The 21,859-nt window shown below is 38.8% G+C and overlaps 1 protein-coding gene across 1 annotated transcript in view; it reads left to right on the top strand.

Annotated features, from left to right (window-relative positions):
- The first annotated feature begins 1,047 nt into the window (after positions 1-1,047).
- Positions 1,048-21,859, top strand: part of LOC130241213 (unconventional myosin-Vc-like) — a 20,942-nt gene continuing 130 nt past the window's right edge. The window contains 23 exon segments of the mRNA XM_056472933.1: positions 1,048-1,224; positions 1,495-1,605; positions 3,559-3,727; positions 3,818-3,962; positions 6,565-6,721; positions 6,836-6,979; positions 7,054-7,135; positions 7,940-7,987; positions 7,990-8,046; positions 8,135-8,241; positions 14,031-14,296; positions 15,272-15,303; positions 15,306-15,352; positions 16,615-16,693; positions 16,696-16,754; positions 18,086-18,208; positions 19,250-19,271; positions 19,274-19,326; positions 20,941-21,038; positions 21,123-21,166; positions 21,169-21,208; positions 21,483-21,538; positions 21,541-21,593. Of these exon segments, the coding sequence (XP_056328908.1) occupies positions 1,177-1,224; positions 1,495-1,605; positions 3,559-3,727; positions 3,818-3,962; positions 6,565-6,721; positions 6,836-6,979; positions 7,054-7,135; positions 7,940-7,987; positions 7,990-8,046; positions 8,135-8,241; positions 14,031-14,296; positions 15,272-15,303; positions 15,306-15,352; positions 16,615-16,693; positions 16,696-16,754; positions 18,086-18,208; positions 19,250-19,271; positions 19,274-19,326; positions 20,941-21,038; positions 21,123-21,166; positions 21,169-21,208; positions 21,483-21,538; positions 21,541-21,593 (2,040 nt within the window). The 5' untranslated portion in view covers positions 1,048-1,176.

Genomic DNA, 21,859 nt, shown 5'->3' with positions numbered 1-21,859 from the left:
CTGATGACCACAGTGTAGGCTAGTCATCTTGTAATAACAACAGCAAGTGCTAGCTCAAATAATTTCAAATTGCTTACTCAAGTGGTGCTCTAATAAAGTGGTTGATTATGAATAAGCATATGAGGTAATGCTTTGATGAATGTTTTGATGAATTTTGATCTTTACTTTTGTATTCGAATCTGTCTGCACTAATCCAAGAGAAAACTTGTCATCGTGTCGGATCATTAGGATCATCCGTCTGCATACTTGTGCAGTGTTTGACTGAATGAGTAGGTGCAGTATCCTGTTCTTTTGCTGTCAAATCCTTGTTCAAATGAACACCCCTACGGTAATCAAAGCGTCACGAGACTCGCTCGCGCGCGCTGGAAAGTATTAAAAGTTTGCCACACTATGGCGAAGGACTGTCTCATGAATATTAATTAGGTCACACGACGACCGATATTTTTTTAAAATATATTGGCCATACAATGCATTATTTTAACTAACATTATTATTACTCATGTTAAACTACGATGGTTTACTATAATTAAACATGTTTTGTTACTAATCATAATTTCATAGTTTATTTGTAATAAATTTGTGGTTAAAGTTATAAACTTGCTAAAATATATATGGTTATTGCACTCTTGCTTAAATAACAATGATTGTTTTCGGAAGCTAGAGCACTTTCAGTTTTATCATTTAAAACTTTCATGTCCAAATGTTTTTGTTGACATCCATTTTAATTTCTACGCGATTTAATGATTGATTACTCTCAAATTTAAAACACAATTAACGTTAACTTATCTCAGTTTGTGTACTGCTTATTTATTTATTTATTTTTTTGAGAAAAACGATTTACTTATTTAATTTCAACTTATGCATTATTAACGTATTATATTTCGCTTGTTATTTTAATATTTTGAAATGTACAACATTGTGAAATAAATAAAAAACGACGCTTATGAATACGACTACTCGGATTATGAATGTTAAGCAGCTCTCATGAATATTAATGAGCAATCCTTCACAATAGTAGCACTTGTAGTTTCGCCGGCGGTGGCAGGTGAGCGAGGAAGTTCCCAGCGTCACTTCCAGACTTCTAGCAGGTGCCATGGCTAAAAAGTTAGTTTTATAAATAACAGTTTCTCGTGTAATTATGAGAAAGTGTGTTAAATATGAAGTAAATCTGTGTGAATGGACGCGACTCCTGTTGCCATGGCTCTGTCGGAGTTGTATACAAAGGTATGCTTTTCGCTTTCAGAAGTTTTTAAAACACGATGTTTTAGTCTTGTTTATTTACGTTTTCGAGGATAATGGTATCGTCAAGCATTCTGAATGATTATTAAGTTACATTTAGTTATGTTTAGTAGTTTAACATATTAGTTGTGACATATGGTCATCGTTGGTTCAGTAGTTATTGTTGACAGCGGAGTGTAAGCACATAAACAATGTACACGTTGTCTTTAAAGCATAATCTTATAGAATGTCTATAAATACGTGTTTGGGATGTAGTATAACAGGGTGTGGATTCCTGATGCTGAACATGTCTGGAAATCTGCGGAGATTCTGACAGATTATAATCCTGGTGATTCTGAGTTGGAGATACAGCTGGAGGATGGGACGGTAAGAAAAATCATCTTTATATATAAAGATAACTGACGAACTGTTTAGAGTATTTTCATCAATTAATAATGGTGAATTTTACCGTACTTATTTTGGTTCTATGCAGCCAGAACCTACTATCTTCACAAACTTAGGTTGTTGTTGTTTTTGGATATCAAATTATAATAAGTTATTTTGAGGTGAACATTGGTTAAGTAAAACTAAAGAATAGAAGAAATGTAAAGCAAATTCAGTAAAAATGAAATATATAATAAAAGTTTAGCAACTTATTTTTAAAACAGTTAGGTTTATTAACGAATCTCATATTAAACTACATTAGAAACTACATTACACATGAAGAACCACAAATGACATAATTAAAAATTAAATCTGAAAGATATTTTGATAGAAAATGCTTATTGTGCATGAAATTGCAAAAATGTAGCTTTTATAAATACAACAAATAACTTTATATGGTATTGCATTTTCTGTAGTTTTTAATATGTTATCCGCAATGCTTCATGGGATTGCAGTTTTCCCTCATACATTTCGTACACTTGTCATTTTGACAAATTTTCATTCAATTGTTTGCATTAAAAATCAATGTTTGTAATATTGTGATTCTCCTCCTTGCTAGTAGGTTTCGATTGATTACTCTTTCTACTACTATTATCTGTTGAATGATTGATTCTAATTGGCTGATGAGCATTCTAAGCTGTTCAGTTATTTTCAGATAAACGCACAGCTAGTTACGGCAGGTTTTGAGTGCATTACAGAAGGCACACACAGGAGCATTTTGAGGGCAAAAACATAAAAATGTCTGAAATATAACATCTGAACAGTAGCTTTAGGTGTTGGCACTGTAGTATAAGCTGAATAAATTACTCCAGTCTGTTAAATTATTAGAAAATAATGCACACCTGAGATGGTGATTCATCTAATAAACAGTCCAATTACTCCTTAACAAAGACTTTTAAAAAAAAGTTCTTTGTGGGCGGGACTAAGGCACTCTGTACAAAAAGTGGGTGGGACTAAGGCACTTTAAACAAAAAGTGGGCAGGACTAATGTGCTTTATACACAAAGTGGGTGGGACTAATTCAATTCAATTCACCTTTATTGTATAGCGCTTTTACAATGTAGATTGTCAAAGCAGCTTCACATAGAAGATCATAGTAAATTGAAACAGTGTAGTTCAGTTTTCAGTGTTTAAGTGACTAATGCCTTTTATACAAAAAGTGGGTGGGGCTAAGGCCCTCTATGCAAAAAAAGTAGGCGGGACTAAAACACCCTATACAAAAAAATTTGGCGGGACTAATTCACTCTATATAATAAAGTGAGTGGAACTAATGCCCTCTACAAAAAGTGTGCGGGACTAAGGCACTCTATACAAAAAGGGCGGTACTAATGCACTCAATACAAAAATTGGCAGGGACTAATGCACTTTATACATAAAGTAGGCTGTACTAATGCACTCAATACAAAAATTGGCAGGGACTAATGCACTTTATACATAAAGTAGGCTGTACTAATGCACTCAATACAAAAATTGGCAGGGACTAATGTACTTTATACATAAAGTGGGGGGACTAATGCACTGTATACAAAAAGTGAGCAGGACTAATGCACTCTGTACAAAAAGTGGAGGGACTACTGCACTTTATACAAAAAAGTGGGTGGGGCTACAGCACTCTTAAAAAAGTGGGTGGGGCTACAGCACTCTTAAATAAAGTGGACTGGACTAAAGCGCTCTATACAAAAAGTGGGCGGGGCTACATCACTCTTAAAAAAGTGGACTGGACTAAAGCGCTCTATACAAAAAGTGGGCTGGACTAAAGTGCTCTATTCAAAAAGTGGATGGTACTAATGCATTTTATACAATAAAGTAATCAGGATTAAGGCACGCTATGCAAAAAAAGTGGATGGAGCTTATGCACTCTACACAATCTAATCTGAGATGTAAATCTTTCTTGGAGGAGTTGCAATATCCTCTGGAAGGGGGTGAGAAGTTGCCGCCCCTCCGAAACCCTGATATCCTGGTGGGTGAAAACGACCTGACAGCTCTCAGTTACCTTCATGAGCCGGCCGTGCTACACAACCTCAAAGTCCGATTCGTTGAGTCCAAAATCATCTACACATATTGTGGTAGGTTGGACACTAAATGGCTTTTTGGTCATGAACATGTTTTTTGTTTGTTTGTTTTTACTACATTGAGCTTATATTTATTATTTGTAGGAATCATTCTGGTGGCCGTCAATCCATACAAGCAGCTTCCCATCTACGGAGATGCAGTCATCCATGCATACTCTGGGCAAAACATGGGCGACCTGGACCCTCATATATTTGCCGTGGCTGAAGAAGCCTACAAACAAATGGCCAGGTGACGCAAATGTCAGAAATGCTAGTTTTTAAATTACTTTAATAGGGAAAAGTATGAATGCTAATTTAAAAGTGCTTATGGGAGTGAAAGGTATGAAGAAAAAACTAAGTTTAGATAATGTTTTGCTAACATTAGTATTTTTTTGATTGGGGGTGATTAAAATGCAATTTTTTTCATTCATTCATTTTCGCCACTCCGAAATGAACCGCCAACTTATTCAGCATATGTTTTACGCAGCGAATGCCCTTTCAGCTGCAACCCATCACTGGGAAACATCCATACACACTCGTTCACACTCATACACTGGACAATTTAGCTTACCCAAATCACCTATACCACATGTGTTTGGACTGTAGGGGAAACCGGAGCACCCGGAGGAAACCCACGCAAACACGAGGTGAACATGCAAACTCTACACAGAAATGCCAACTGACCCAGCCGGGGCTCGAACCAGCGACCTTCTTGCTGTGAGGTGATTGTGCTACCCACTGCGCCTCCGTGCTGCCTGCAATTTTTTTATGCATTAAAATTTTTTTTGTCTTGGTTATGTAACCATTAGAGGAACACCATTCTTTAGTCACCATAGTTTTAGTCATTTAAATCATCACAGTTGAACCCTTTGATTTTTATTTTTATTTTAAGAAGATTTCTGCTGGTCATGCTACTGTTATATTATTTATGTATATATTTATGATACAGAGCCTTTCATTTTAGTTCTATATATTCTATTTGAAACTTATTTCTGAATTTTTTTTCACTTTTCGAATGTCTTTTTTTTACACGTACTAAGAAATTTGTAGACTTTTTAGAAGTAGTTTTTATATTAAAGCTATAAAAACATTTATTATGACTTAATGATATAACTATATATAATGTAAGTATAATATATTATTGATTTTAAGAGTCTTCTGAAGTTAGAGAATGTTCCCTTCTGGGTTACGGTGTGCTTTTTTAAATTTATGGTGCAAATCCCAGGATATTCACTACTGGGCAATTTCAATGTTATGGATGTGACATTTGCAGCAAAAAAATATAAACAAATTCAAAGAGGAAGTATATGTTGACATTATATTGAAACATCTGTTTATATTTTCCAAAACAACTAACCACAGAGTTATAGGAGCAGAAAAATATCAACCTGTAAACATTTTTGTATAAATGAGGAAAATAAACAGCCTTATGGATGTGACCAAAAAGGTCTGCGAGTTTACAGGATCCAACATAGATAAACTTCTTTTTTAATCTATTTTAAACATCCAACATAAACACAACTTTTTTTTTATAGTTATATTTTATTGAATTTTTCAAGAACAACCACAAGAAACACATACAGTACACACAACACTCGGCACTGTCCTGGACAAATCCCTTACAATGAGTGAATGAAGAAAACAACAATGACAACGTAGTTTAGCAGGAGACAACAGAAAATAGAATAAAGTAAAAAATAACAATTAAATAGGTAAAAAATAAATTAAGTGTCTGAAGAATCCACAGAGGTTGAGTGGCTTTTTTGTTCATCCAGATAGTTAAGAAATAAACACTAAAAACCTAAAAATCCTCAGAAATATCAGTCTTTCTATCTGTATTACCGAAATCATGTCCGCAATCCACATTTGAAATGTAGGAGGTGAAGATGACTTCCAATGCCAGAGCACAAGCCTTTTAGTCACAATCATACCTAAAGACAAAAACTGCTGGAGTCCATCTGGGAGATGAGGAATGTGTTGTGAATATCCGAAAATAAGTTCTGCATCAGGTGGTGAAGATTTAATAAAAGCTTTAGAATAGCAATCAAATATGCTTGATCAAAATGTACATACTGTAACAAAGGACAAAACCAGAAAGCATGGGAAGTCGTGTCTTCTGTCACTTTGCACCTGTTAAATAATGGTGATAAGGAGGGAAAACTTTTATGCTACTTGGCTTTAGTATGATGTAAACGATGGATAACCTTTAATTGGACAAACTGAAGTCTACTGTTGACTGAACAGGACCGTATCATCTCAAGGCATTTATCCCATGTGTCTGCAGAAAGCTCAGCCCCTAAGTCTTTCTCCCAGGCAGTTTAAACCTTTCAGTGGGAGCTGCACTATAGCTTTCGAAGTAACCCACAAATTTAGAGATAAGATGTCTGGAATTTGGAGGGTCTAAAAAAATCATGCTTCTCCGGAGGTTGTCCCAAACTACCAATTTTGGACTGAACATGTCTGATTTATACAACATACTTTGTAGAAATTCTGTGAATTAAAACGCACAACCCAAAAGAATGCTGTGCTAATCAAAAGGATAAGAGTCGGCCCACTATAGAACAACAATGATTGATTTAGTTTTATTTTACGTTTTTGCATTTATGAGGAAATAACTGCGTTATGGATGTGACAGATGTGAAATTGGCACTTGTGTGACTTTGGTAAATCAAATGTAATTGGTTGAAAACATTGACAGAGACATTTTTGAGTATTTTACAGTACTGTAAAATACTTGCTTACACAAATCATGTAGAAAGGGTTGGTGGAAACTTAATTTTTTTCATGGCAAGGTTGACATTTGCATGGATTTGATTAATAGTTTAGTGAAGCGTCTTTTGTTCAACTTTCAGGAATAACAAAAATCAGTCCATCATTGTGAGTGGTGAATCCGGGGCCGGAAAGACTGTATCTGCTCGCTATGCTATGAGATACTTCGCCATGGTCAGCAAATCCGGCAGCAAAACCCGAGTGGAGGACAAAGTTTTGGCGTCCAATCCAATCACTGAGGTAAGATGTTCGTACCCAAACCAACAAGATCAGATCTCTGAATCCTCATTCATCTGCATGGCTGATATTATTATTATTACTATTATTGCTTGCAAACATTGTATTCATCTGCAGGCTATTGGAAATGCAAAAACAACCCGAAATGACAACAGCAGTCGATTCGGAAAGTACACCGAGATCAGTTTCGATAAAAGATACCAAATCATTGGTGCCAACATGAGGACGTATCTTCTGGAAAAGTCCAGGGTGGTGTTTCAGGTGAATATCATTCGAGAGATGTACTGAATAATAAATGTAGATTTCTCATTGTGTCTTGTTTGTTCTCCCTGCAGTCGGAGAACGAGAGAAATTATCACATCTTCTACCAAATGTGTGCTTGTGCAAATCAGCCAGAGTTCAAAGGCTTACGACTGTGTGAGTGTCTCTGTCCTGTACGTGCTTTAACACAGCACAGAGTTCAGCGGAGTTTAAAAAAATGGTTTGAGAGGTGTCGGCGCCAGTGGTGTAGTGGTTAGTGCATCGACACATGCACTCTGGTGCTCACGGTGACCCGAGTTCAATTCCCACCTCGCAGTATGCTCATCCTTCCTCTCTCTCTGCTCCCCATGCTTTCCTGTTACATTACACTGTCCTGTTCATTAAAAGTAAAAACCCAGAAAAAAAAACTGGTTTGAGAGGAATGTTCAGAGTCCAGTTATTATCATAAGTGTGCTACTAATACTTGTTGCATTCTTGAAATTTTCTAGACTTCACAAGCATTTTCTGTGTGCATGATCTATTGATGTGATTAATAGATTAATGCATGTAATGTGTAGGTTAATGGCATCTTAAACTCTTATGTAAATTTTAGCTTTACATTGTAACTCAGTATCTGATACCATAAAAAACATGATTATTTTTAAGATAGATAGATACATATATATAATATAATATATTATATATATATATATAATATATATATATATATATATATATATATATATTATATTATATATATTATATTATATATATATATAATAGATAGATAGATAGATAGATAGATAGATAGATAGATAGATAGATAGATAGATAGATAGATAGATAGATAGATAACAGTATAAACATTTGGACTTGGTAAACTGACAATAAATGTAGGTTTTTGTATGTATTATAAAATGTATTTATATAAGCATGGGTTTATTCCTTTCTATAGTGTTTATGTTCTCATCTGTTCCTTAGTGGGCGCAGAAAAGTTTAATTACACACGTTTGGGTGGTGAGATCGAGATCGGGGTGTGGACGACCGCGCTGATATGGCAGAAACACGCAGAACCTTCAATCTACTGGGTAATAGATATTTACATAAAAAAAACATGATTAATAATTAAATTTCTGATGGAAACAAAAATGCAGCTGTGTCAATGTTTCTCTTCAGGTCTCAAGGAAAACTTTCAGACTGACGTGTTTAAGGTGCTCGCTGCAATCCTGCATTTAGGAAATGTAATAATCAAGGCAAAGGACCCGGAGAAATCATTCATCGGTGTAAGAAAATTAATCTGTTTACTCTTACACAGTCAGTTTTGGGAAAGTTACTTTTGAAAGTAGTCCATTACAATCTTGCGTTTCTAAAATCTTTTTTCTAAAAGTAGTTAAATAAGTAAGTTACTTAGTAACTTTCTACCAAAAGTAATCTGCTACATTTTTGTTGCTTTTTTCATCTGGGCTGGAGTTTCTTGTTTGCAATAATAATGTCACGGATTGGTCAGGCTCTCACGATCCCCACTCACGAAGATCACCATCACCTGACTTCTAATGAGCACACAGCTGCATCACATTCACGAGCACCAGATAAAAGCACAGCACTCCAGTCGCTCATTGTCCGGGCTCGTCTCGACGAAAGCGGACAACTGAGCGACCACTCAGCGTAGTCATCCTCAGCTAAAACAAACGCTTTACTTACCTGTTCTCTTTGTATTCCTCCTAGTCTTCCTGGTCCACCCGAATCGTCCTGTCTTCCAGTCCTTCCAAGTCTGTGTCATCCTCTGTCAGCTGTATCTGGTGTGTGCTGTCCATCCTCGTGTATTCCTGTTACCCAGCCACGGAGGAAAAGACCCCAACATCACTCCTGATCCTCCTGGCTATCCTTCATGTGCTCCTTGTTGTCATTTAATAAACACCCTAACGTTTCCTTACCTCTGTCTCCTGTCCGCTTCATAACAGAAGCCCGGACCCTTAACGACGACAACATGAGCACCCCCGATCACTTTCAAGAGCTGGTGGACCAGTTGAAGCGGATTCTACAGCCACCAGCTCCACTTTCCAACGCACCACCAGCACCGAGCACTTCCGCCTCCACAGTTTCTTCTTCGGCCCTTCCTTCCAGTCCCATGGCCCGACCAGCGCCCTACTCAGGCGGAGCGGGGGAGTGCAATGGTTTTCTGTTACAATGTTCCCTCATATTCGAAATGCAACCTTCTCTATATCCCACAGATAAGTCAAAGATCGCCTACATCGTATCACTACTCTCTGGGCCTGCACTTAAATGGGCTGAGGCGATCTGGAACCAAGCCGGGCCGGTCATGAATTCCATCACTACCTTCACGGAGTATTTCAAAGAGGTGTTTGGACGTTCTGATGGGGAAGTAGCCGCTGGAGAGCAGCTGTATCATCTAAAGCAAGGTACTCTATCTACACAGGAATATGCTCTCCGGTTTCGCACTCTAGCAGCTGCAAGTGGATGGAATGAGAGATCGTTGTTGACCACGTACCGGCTCGGCTTGGAACCCACTCTCCGAATCCAGCTGGCCACATTAGATGATACTATGGGTCTGGAGAGATTCATCCAACATTCTCTCCGATGTTCCGATCGTCTCCGTTCCTATCAACAGGACACCATCACCCCCTCGTCTGCACTCCTCCAATCGCCTGAGTCAACAGCCTCTCCAGAACCAGAACCCATGATAATAGAGTCTGGAAGACTGACATCAGCGGAACGACAGAGGAGGCTGACCCGGGGTCTGTGTCTATACTGCGGTGTCAGTGGACACACCCGTATGGAGTGTCCCCTTCGTCCCATTCGGACTTCAGTGAGTGTATTCAGTACGAATATTGAACAATGTAACCACTTACTACCACCGTACAAATAACTACTGCCTCTATTTCTCTCCTTGTCACAGCCCTCATCGACTCCGGGTCAGCAGGGAACTTCATCTCCCAATCCCTCTGTCGTCAACTCCACCTACGTACTGAGGCGTCCTCGCATATATACCAGATACAACCGATAACCCAGTGCACTCGATCTTCGACCCGTATCCATCGACAATGCGAAGACATCCTTCTTCAAGTGGGGTTGTTACATCAAGAGAGGATTCAATTTCTGGTTCTGGAGGGTGCAAATATGGACTCATTCTAGGGCGCCCGTGGCTGGTGAAGCACGATCCCATCATCTCTTGGGGCACAGGAGAGATAAAGAAATGGGGATCTGGATGTACACCTACCTGTTTTCCAAATCTCCCTCTTCAAGGTCGGAACCCCATTTCTTTGTTTACAACATCGGTCGAGAGTCCTCCTGAGAAGCAGTCTATCCACATTCCTAAGGAGTACAGCTCCTTTCATGATGTCTTCTGCCCCAAGAGAGCTTCCCAGCTACCGCCGCATCGGCCATGGGACTGCGCGATCGACCTAGTTCCAGATGCCCAGTTGCCAGAGGTAGGATCTACCCGCTCTCGCTTCCAGAGAATCAGGCAATGGAAGATTACATAAGGGAGGCTCTGAGTCAGGGGTACATACGTCACTCAAATCACCAGCCGCCTCAAGCTTCTTCTTTGTGGCCAAGAAGGACGGAGGGCTGCGTCCATGCATCGACTACAGGGTCCTAAATAACGGTACAGTAAAATACCGATATCCCCTTCCTCTGGTACCAGCCGCTTTGGAACAGCTCCGAGAAGCTAAAGTCTTCACTAAATTGGACCTCCGCAGCGCGTATAATCTGATAATACGTGAGGGGGACCAATGGAAGACAGCATTCGTGACCCCTACTGGCCACTATGAATATGAGGTCATGCCTTACGGTCTGGTCAACGCCCCCTCCGTATTCCAAAACTTCATTCATGAAGTCCTCCGGGAGTTTCTTCACCACTTTGTAATAGTGTACATAGATGACATCCTCATTTATTCCCGGAGTGAGGCCGAACATCGCCAACACGTTGCGGAGGTCCTACACACATTGAGAGAACATCATCTCTACCTCAAAGCGGAGAAATGCTCATTCCACCAGAAGTCGATTCATTTCTTGGGATACATCATTGACCAAACCGGTATACGTATGGATGGAAGAAAATTGAGGCTGTTCTATCCTGGTCAGAACCCACTTCCATTAAGGAGCTCCAGCGGTTTCTTGGGTTTGCTAACTTTTATAGACGGTTTATCAAGGACTACAGCAGGATTACATCACCTCTCACTAATCTCCTCAAGGGTAAACCCAAAGGACTGGAGTGGACCAAAGAAGCAGCCGCAGCCTTCCGCCTTCTTAAGAAGGAGTTCACAAGGGCCCCACTCCTGACTCATCCTGACCCAAATCTCCTTTCGTGGTGGAAGTGGACGCATCCACCACCGGCGTCGGGGCAGTATTATCCCAACATCATGATACACCGCCCCGACTGCATCCCTGTGCCTATTTCTCTCGGAAGTTGAGCCCGGCGGAGCAGAATTACAGCATAGGAGACAGGGAGCTTCTAGCAATCAAGCTAGCCTTGGAGGAGTGGCGTCACTGGTTGGAGGGAGCCAAACATCCGTTCCAGGTGATCACAGATCACAAAAACCTCCAATATATCAAAGAGGCCAAGAGACTATGTCCACGTCAAGCCAGATGGTCACTTTTCTTCTCACGTTTTGATTTCTCCATTTCCTATCGTCCAGGACCCAAGAATCTAAGAGCAGACGCTCTCTCTCGTTTACACGAGCATCACGATCATGAAGAACTCCCAACGAAGATTCTTCCCGAACACATCTCCATTTGTCCGATCACCTGGAACGCTCCTCCAGTCGTTGCCACTCCGGAAGCCCCTGCTCCGCCGGGATGCCCTCCTCATCGGCAGTTCATACCACCTGAACACCGGGTAGATCTGATCCACTCCTTACATACCTCGCTAGGCACTGGACATCCAGGGATCAACAATACTCTCTCGCTAGTATCCCAACGATTCTGGTGGCCAAACATGGCAAGGGATGTGAGGCAATATGTTCAGGGCTGTAAGGACTGTGCCCAATCCAAGAGCCCACGTCATCTACCCGCTGGAAAGCTCCATCCCTTGCCGATTCCGAACCGTCCCTGGTCACACCTAGGAGTGGACTTTATCACTGACCTCCCCTCGTCAGAAGGTAATACCTGTATTCTAGTCATCGTAGATAGATTCTCAAAGTTTGTCAAACTAATCCCTCTGAAAGGTCTTCCCACAGCCTTTGAAACAGCCGACAATATCTTTAATCAAGTCTTCAGGTCATTTGGTATTCCAGAAGATATTGTGTCGGACAGAGGTCCACAGTTCATCTCACGTCTATGGAAAGCCTTCTTCAAGCTCCTAGGTGTGGCCGTCAGCCCTCTTCTGGATATCATCCCCAAACCAACGGGCAGACAGAGAGGAAGATTCAGGAGGTGGGACGGTTCCTGAGGACCTTCTGCAGTGGTCACCAGAGCTCCTGGAGCCAGATTTGGGCTGGGCAGAATATGCCCAAAATTCACTGCGGCAACCCTCCACCGGACTCACGCCATTCCAGTGCGTCCTGGGCTTCCAACCACCGCTCTTTCCCTGGGATGGCGAACCATCTGATGTCCCCGCAGTGGATCACTGGTTCCGGGAGAGCGAGAGAGTCTGGGACGAGGCTCATCAACATCTGCAGAGGGCAGTCCGTCGAAGCAAGGTAACCGCCGATAGAAGAAGGTCTGAAGAACCCAGATACACACCCGGACAAAAGGTGTGGCTATCCACCCGGGACATACGCATGCGACTGCCCTCTCGCAAGTTAAGTCCCCGATTTGTTGGTCCCTTCACCATCGTGGAACAGGTTAACCCCGTCACCTACAAACTACAATTACCCTCTCACTACCGTATTCACCCTACATTCCACGTATCACTCCTGAAACCCTATCACGATCCTGTTCTTCCCTCCACAGAGCCTGACCACGAAGAGGAACCCCCTCCTCCACTGCTCCTAGAAGAAGGAGCCGTCTACGCAGTGAAGGAGATCTTGCGTTCCCGACGTCGTGGTGGCCAGTTGGAGTACCTGGTGGACTGGGAAGGGTACGGCCCCGAAGAAAGGACATGGGTTCCCAGAGCTGATATTCTCGATCCTAGTCTCATGGTGGAGTTTCATGAGAGCCACCCTGAGTTCCCAGCGCCTAGAGGCAGAGGGAGACCACCACGGCGTCGGAGGTGTCGGCCCTCAGGAGCGGGCCCTGGGGAGGGGGGTACTGTCACGGATTGGTCAGGCTCTCACGATCCCCACTCACGAAGATCACCATCACCTGACTTCTAATGAGCACACAGCTGCATCACATTCACGAGCACCAGATAAAAGCACAGCACTCCAGTCGCTCATTGTCCGGGCTCGTCTCGACGAAAGCGGACAACTGAGCGACCACTCAGCGTAGTCATCCTCAGCTAAACAAACGCTTTACTTACCTGTTCTCTTTGTATTCCTCCTAGTCTTCCTGGTCCACCCGAATCGTCCTGTCTTCCAGTCCTTCCAAGTCTGTGTCATCCTCTGTCAGCTGTATCTGGTGTGTGCTGTCCATCCTCGTGTATTCCTGTTACCCAGCCACGGAGGAAAAGACCCCAACATCACTCCTGATCCTCCTGGCTATCCTTCATGTGCTCCTTGTTGTCATTTAATAAACACCCTAACGTTTCCTTACCTCTGTCTCGTCCGCTTCATAACAAATAACATAAACAAAACATGTATTTAGCTGATAAGTTACTTTTAAAAGTAATCCATTAAATCTTGCGATAATTTATAAAAGTAACTAAAGTTACTTAGTTACTTTTTAATGAAAGTAATCTGCTACTTTTGTGTTGCTTTTTTCATGTGGGCTGGAGTTTCTTGTTTGTAGTAATAACATAAACAAATCATCTATTTTGCTGATAAATGACTTTTAAAAGTAATCCATTACAGTCTTGCATTATTTCTTTCATTCACTGAGGATTGAACTGCCAACTATTCCAGTATGTTTTATATATACAAAGGTTCTTGATTTGAAATTAATGGTGCTTTTAAAAGTTCTTAATTATGCTGTTTATTAAATAGTGGGAACTTTTTTCCTGCCCCTTCTCCAGTCCAGAGACCCTCACCTGGCTATATTCTGCGACCTGATGGGCGTCAGCACGGAAAACATGAGCCGCTGGTTGTGTCACAGACGCATAGTCCTGTCAACAGAGACCGTGGTCAAACCACAGCCCCGGGAACGGGCCGTCAATGCACGCGACGCTCTTGCTAAACACATCTATGCTCACCTTTTCAACTGGGTCATTCACAAAATCAACCAGGCACTGATGGTCCCTGGGAAACAGCATTCGTTTATTGGGGTCTTGGATATTTATGGGTACGTCAAAATAAAGAAATCAGAATTTACAATGTTTACTTTAGCTAGTGAACTGAATTAAATTTAAAAAAGTTTCATCTTTTCATGTGTTTCATCTATGAAAATCTTCAATCAAAGTCTGAGAATCTGCTTCTGCGTTTTCATTGGCTGCTTCTCTGATGATGTCAGTTCAGCCACAGTATTCTTAGGCACGCCTACCGCCCCCTCCTACTTAATATTCCATTTAGTCTGAAGTATATCAACATACTGAAATAAAAATCAGGACTTTAAAAGGATATATGTGAGGATTTTCATATATCAATGTTTTTATTGCCAGTGTTTGAACAGCTTTTAATAAAAGTCTCAAAATAAGATCTTCTTGACCTCTCAGGTGGTCTGTGAAAACCTGTAATGTGATTTTTAAGTTAAAGGATGATTTTGCTTGAACAATTGAAATGTATGTGACATTTATGAGCTCCTTTCTGTCTTTCTATGGCACACTTCATTCTAATAATGTTCGAATAATGCAGAAAGACACTTTCTGTACTGCAGAAATTGTAATTTGTACTCTATAGTTTCAAATATACTTTTAATCAAATCTATCTTAACACTGTGTATCAGAATACATTTTTTGGTTCAAGATTATATTAAATTAACTAATATGTACTTACACTGAAATGAATAAATTGTTACAGTGTACTTACTGTGTAAATACAGTGTACGTATGCTTAATTAAATAGCTTTGTGTAATTGCATCAGTAATTCATTTTTGTTTTATAGTTACAGTACACTGTTGACCCTCCCTTACACTTTAACTCACTCTTAAACTTATGTATGCCACCAAATATGTCCCTAACCCCACCTCAATAGCACCAGAAGTGTTAAACATACATTATTGACACATTTAACACATTATATTTATGAAGTATATAGTAGTTAAGGCCACTTAATATAAAGTGGGACCCATTTTTCTAATGTTGTTCTGTCTTTCTCTAGATTTGAGACCTTTGAAATTAACAGTTTCGAGCAGTTTGCATCAACTACGCCAATGAGAAGCTGCAGCAGCAGTTCAACCTGGTTAGTCCATCTTTGCTGTATTTTAAAGCAGATTAATAATATAATTATTTCTATATACAGCTATTCAGATCATCTGGGAAAGATGTTTTACTTTGTTTGCAATATATAATCACAGAAAAAGAGTATCATACATTCAAACGATGCATTCAAATGTAATTTTTAATTTTTTTTTACACACTTGAAATAAAAGTCTAAAAATGTCAGATTTATTAATGCTGCTCCCATTTTACCTTCTAATATCACCAAGTTGAGTGCCCACTAGACACACAAGAAGGCACTGTACACATCACATCTACCACCAAACTACAAATCCTATCATGTCTTGCAGTCACACACCTGTCACATCAGCTGAAATGACACCCGAATCCGCAGCTTCATACTAATCATCCATCCGCCACCCGCCCGCACATACAGTTTTATCTGATACATGTATCCACAACTGATCGTCACTAATAATTTAATTCTTTCTTTTAGGCATGTTCATAGGTCACAGTGGATATTAACAGTAGATTCAATGAGCTAATCTGCGCATCTCTGATAGTGAAATAATACATTAATCGTAAACATTTTTAAATGAACATTTATTTATAAACAAAACTTTGTCTTTAGACAACATTTCTTCATTTTCAAATAGATACAGAAAGTAAAAGAAGACATTTTAGCTTTTACAGATAGAAAAACAAGATAACAGAAAGGGTGCCACTTCAGCCTGAACGGTAGCTATGTTATGTTTACTTGGCCTTTTTCTTTGCACTGTGCAAAAACAGAATAGCGTCTACAGTGCCTAAACTCGGGCCATTCCGCCTCGCCTCCTAAACACAGCCAGCTGCACTAAGTGAGCATTTGCTCGCACCACTTGTTGTAGGAATGAACAAGATTCTCCTCACAAGGAGCTGCAGTTGTGGAAATAAGCAATCTTGTTTCTCCCAAAACGATAGCAGATTTTCCTCTGATAACTCTGAATCTGAAAGTTTGAGCAGTACTCTTGCACTTCATTCATTATTTTGGGCATCTCATATTCCCATTCTATGGGGTATATCCCCTGCGTATATAACCGCAATCCACGCATCACTATTACACACCACAGCTGAAGCTCGTCATGACTGATTAATGGACTATATATTCATCACACACATCCTGGGCTGAGTCTTGTTATCCGTAATGATACGTGTTTTTGATACGTGTCATTTCTTTTGTGAGAAGTAAATTGATTTGAAGAGTAATTTGTGATAAAAACGTGTCCCTGATTATCATCCCATCAGCACGTGTTTAAACTGGAGCAGGAGGAGTACATGAAGGAGGACATTCCCTGGACGCTGATCGATTTCTACGACAATCAGCCGTTATTGATCTCATTGAGGCTAAGATGGGCATTCTGGACCTTCTGGATGAAGAGTGTCTGGTGAGATGAAGAGTAATGTGGAGAAAGTATTATTCTGTCTCTGTTTATATTATGTTGTGTAGTTCCGCCCACACTGTAATCTCATTAATTCAAAAACACCTTGCTGTTGAATATAAGCAGCTGTGTTCTGAAACTTCGGAAGTAGATATAAATTAGACTGAATGGACATGAGAGTATTTACAAAGTTTACAAAGTCTTTTTTTGATCTCCCACAGTTGAAACTAATCAAAATTGGCTGCAAAATCTGTACAATTTTCTAGACTAAAAACCACCGTTTGTCTAATGACTCAATTATTCAGCATTTGTCTTTGCTGTATTTTTACACATATAAGTCAGTTATTCATATAATTCTTTCTATATACATATAAAAATGACGTTTGCTGTTTGTTCAGACTACTTTTTTAAATGAACTGAAACAACACAGTCTTGAGGGGTTTTTTTTGCGAAAACTTAACTGTTTTATGTTCAATCCACTTACATTTGTAAAAATGAATGAGTAAACTTAATTCCGCCATTTTGTTGCAACACAAATCACTTGTGTGGAACCCAGCTTTTTAAAAGAGCATCATACAATAAAAATGTCTGCAGATGAAATATTCGTAAGTGAAGAAAGTGGGTTTATATTATGTTAAGTACAGAGTAATCTGTAATCTCATTGGTTCAAACACCTTGCTGCTGAATATTAAGCAGCTCTGTTCTGATTGGCTGTTTTAGAACATACAAACCTCTAATATGGATATGAATTGACTTATAAAAGGTAACAGAATATTTACAAAGTCTTTTTTCGACCTTCCGCAATTTCCACAAGGCAATAGTCAAAAACAGACTACAAAAACTACTTTATAGAGCTCAAGCCTCGTTTGTCTAATGACTCTTTCATAATTCAACATTTATTTTGCTGTATTTTTACGCATATGTCAGATTTATTCATATAATTCTTTATGTTTTTTATGTTGCAATATATATATATATAATATATATATATATATATATATATATATATATAATATTATATATATATATATTATATATTATGCTGTACATTACAGAAAAAGAGTGTCATACATTTGAAATGTCTGTGGACAAAATATTCTCTAATAAAAAAGTGAAAAAGTGCTGTTTTATATCATGTTGGGTAGCCCCACCCACACTGTAACCTCATTGGTTCAAAACCTCCCTGCTGAATATTAAGCAGCTATGTTCAGATTGGCTTTTTTAGAAGATAAAAAAATTCTACAATCCATAAATTAGATTTTAATAAACAGAATATGATTGATTGTGTGTATTGTGTTAGTTTGTTTACCAACAACGTCTTTTTCGATCTCCCGCAGTTCCCGCAAGGCACTGATAAAAATTGGCTGCAAAAACTGTACAATTTTCTAGGCTCAAAGCCGCTGTTTGAGAAGCCTCGTTTGTCTAATGACTCTTTCATGATTCAGCATTTTGCTGATAAGGTGAGAAACTATTCATTCATTCATCTTTTCTTTTTTTCTTGTTTATTCGTTCTTTCTTTCTCTTTCAGATGTTCTATCTTTCTTTGTTAATTTTTTCTTCATTTATTTCTTTCTCATTGTTTGTTCTTTCTTTTTCTCTTTCGTTCATTCTTTTCTTTCTTCTCTTTTCATTTTGTTCGTTCTCTGTTTTGTTCGTTAGTTTGTTCGTTCTTTCTCTTTCATTGTTCTTTCTTTCATTCTTTCTTCCTTTCTGCCTTCTTCCTTCCTTCCTTTCTTTTCAAAACTATGAATTGGCGTTTGTTTGGCAAAACTTAAAAAAATGTTACAAACTTATTATTTGAAAATTACAAACCTATTCTCAAACATTGAGCATCAGGAAGCAAACTACCAATGTGGAAAGATACAGAAATAATAGCATAATAATAATAATAAATAATAATATAACAATAATAAATCAAATAAATTCAATACTCATTTTTTGTACATTGCATTTCACAGCTTTTCAATGTGTGATTAAAATTTTTATTTTTATTTATTTCATTCATTCATTTTCTTTTCGGCTTAGTCCCTTTATTCATCAGCGGAATGAAACCGCCAACTTATCCAGCACATGTTTTGCGCAGCGTATGCCCTTCCAGCTGCAACCCATCACTGGGAAACATACGTACACTCTCATTCACACATACCTACGGAAATTTTAGCTTACCCAATTCACCTGTATCGCATGTCTTTGGACTTGTGGGGTAAAGCGGAGCACCGGAAACCCACGCGAACAAAGGGAGAACATGCAACTACCCTCAAAAATGCCAACTGACCCAGCCAAGGCTCGAACCAGCGACCGGCTGGTGAGGTGACAGCACTACCTACTGTGCCACCACGTCTCCTATTTTATTTATTTATTTATTTATTTTTTTTTTTAATTAAATTTTTTTTAAATTTGTTAAATGCTGTGCTGGATACAAGATGTTTGATCATTACACGAAGTTAATTGACTCTACTGTCCTAATAATACTAATTAAAGTGCTGAAGTGTTTTCTTTAGGTAGAATACCAGTGTAAAGGCTTTTTGAGAAGAACAGAGACACGCTTTATGAAGAGCTGGTGGACATCAGCGCGCTAGTCAGGTATCAGCCTTTATTTGCAATGATTTCTGAAGTTCAATGTCATTGTTGTGATTTAATATCGGTGTCGTTAGTTTGCTCCCTTGGCAGGATTTTTAAAGAGGAAGAACCAGATTCTGGCCATAAAATCATCAAGTGACTCCAGCACAACCCAGAGTCAAGCATCAAACAAGCAGCTCAGAAGTACCGTAGAGACAAGGTAAAAAGCCAAATAATTAAAAAAATTTAAATGAAAAAAAAAAAAAATTAATTATACATAATCTTAATTTGTATCTATTTATACTTGCAATTTTGATATTTTCTTCAAATCATTTGTTTGTGTCTCAGAATTCAAATTGATTTGAAATTCATACTTTTCACTCATAATTCTTATGTTAAATCTTGCAATTAAATAAAGTTTTCTTGCAAATTTTCCAGACAATTGCAAATTGTTTTCAATAAACAATTCAAATTTATATCTCGACAATCCCATAATTTTTCTCTAGTTGCAAATGTAGTATCTAGCAGCTCAATTGTATATTTTAATTATATAAAAATAAAGCCGACGCAGTGGCAAAGTAGGTAGTCGCCTCACATCAAGAAGGTCATTGTTCGAGCCCTGGCTGAGTCAGTTGGCGTTTCTGTGTGTAGTTTGCATGTTCTCCCCGCGTTCGCGTGGGTTTCCTCCAGTGCTCTGGATTCCCCACAAGTCCAAGACATGTGGTACAGATGAATTGGCTAAGCTAAATTGTCTGTAGTGTTTAAGTGTGAATGAGAGTGTATGGATGTTTCCCAGTGATGGGTTGCGGCTGGAAGGGCATCCGCCGTGTAAAAAACATGCTAGATAATTTGGCGGTTCATTCCGCTGTGGCAATCCCAGATTAATAAGGGACTAAGCCGAAAAGAAAATGAATGAATGATTGAATATATAAATGAATACACTTTAAATAGTTTTTCTCTGTCTTATGTAACAATATATGTTTATACAGTTGAAGACTACTTTATTATCCCTCCTGTGAAATTTTAATTCTTTTCAAACATTTCTCAAATACTCTACTAATATGATTGACTATACCTAAAAGAATCTAAAATTTACTAGAGGGATAAGTACAGTCTATATAGTTCAATATATCCACATTTACGGTGAAGTCAAAATTCTTAACCCTCCTGTTTTTTTTTTTTCTTTTTTAAAATTTCCCAAATGATGTTTAACAGAGCAAGGACATTTTCACAGTATTTCCTATAATATTTTTTCTTCTGGAGAAAGTTTTTAATTTTAAAAACCAATTTAGGTCATATATTAACCCTCCAAGCAATTTTTTCTTCGATCCTTTACAGAACAAACCACTGTTATACAATGACTGCCTAATTACCCTAACTTGCCTAATTAATGTAATTAACCTAGTTAAGCCTTAAATGTCTCTTTGAGCTGAATACTAGTCTCTTGAAAATTATCTAGTACTATTATTTACTGTCATCATGGCAAAGATAAAAGAAATCGTTATTAGAAAACTTATGTTAGAAATATGTTGAAAAATCTTCTCTCCATTAAACAGAAATTGTGAAAAAAATATACAGGAGGGCAAATAATTTATAGGACATTTTTATATCTTTATTTTCTACACTTTCATAGTTTCGAAGCTCCTTGTACTTGTTGATGGAGACGCTGAACGCCACGACACCTCATTATGTGCGCTGCATTAAACCCAATGAGGAAAAACTGCCATTCGAGTAGGTGACAATACCGTATTATAGGGTCTGTTTACTTGTATATAGTAGATTTATCTTTGTGTGTGTGTGTGTGTGTGTTCGGAGGTATGACTCCAGGCGTGTGGTTCAGCAGCTGAGGGCCTGCGGTGTGTGGAAACCATCCGTATCAGTGCTCAAAGTTACCCGTCCAGGTAAATAAAGGTTTTTCTTTATGTTTATATAGTTGCAGACATTACTTTGGAGTCAGAATTATTCGCCCTCCTGATATTTTTTCCCCAATTTCTCTTTAACAGAGAGAAGATTTTTTTTCAATACATTTCTAATCATAATAATTTTAATAACTCATTTCTAATAACTGATTTCTTTTATCTCTGCCATGATGACAGCACATATTTGACTAGATATTCTTTAAGATACTAGTGTTCAGTTTAAAGTGACATTTAAAGGCTCCCTCTATCCGTACAGGTGGACATACATTGAGTTTTACAGCCGATACAGTATCCTGATGAGCCAGTCGGAGCTGAAGCGGGCGAGAAGAAGCAGACGTGTAGGACGGTCCTTCAGAGGCTCATTCCTGTAAGAAAAGTTGACTCTTGTCTCCTAAGATCTGAACCAAGCTGATCATGGTTTTGTGTTTTAAATAGTTTTTTTTATGTATGTCTATGTTGTGCTCACCCGATACTATGTCAGGCACATGCGATACTAATGTTGTGCGCACGTGAAATGTATGTCTATGTCCTGTGCACAGATATGAATCGCGTACTTATAGATTATAGATATAGACTATAGATATAGTTTAAACTTCATTCATTCATTTTTCATAGGCTTACTCCCTTTGTATC

Source organism: Danio aesculapii, chromosome 14 (genome assembly GCF_903798145.1).
Source record: "Danio aesculapii chromosome 14, fDanAes4.1, whole genome shotgun sequence".
NCBI lineage: Eukaryota > Metazoa > Chordata > Actinopteri > Cypriniformes > Danionidae > Danio > Danio aesculapii.
This window is presented reverse-complemented; position numbering and strand designations above follow the sequence as displayed.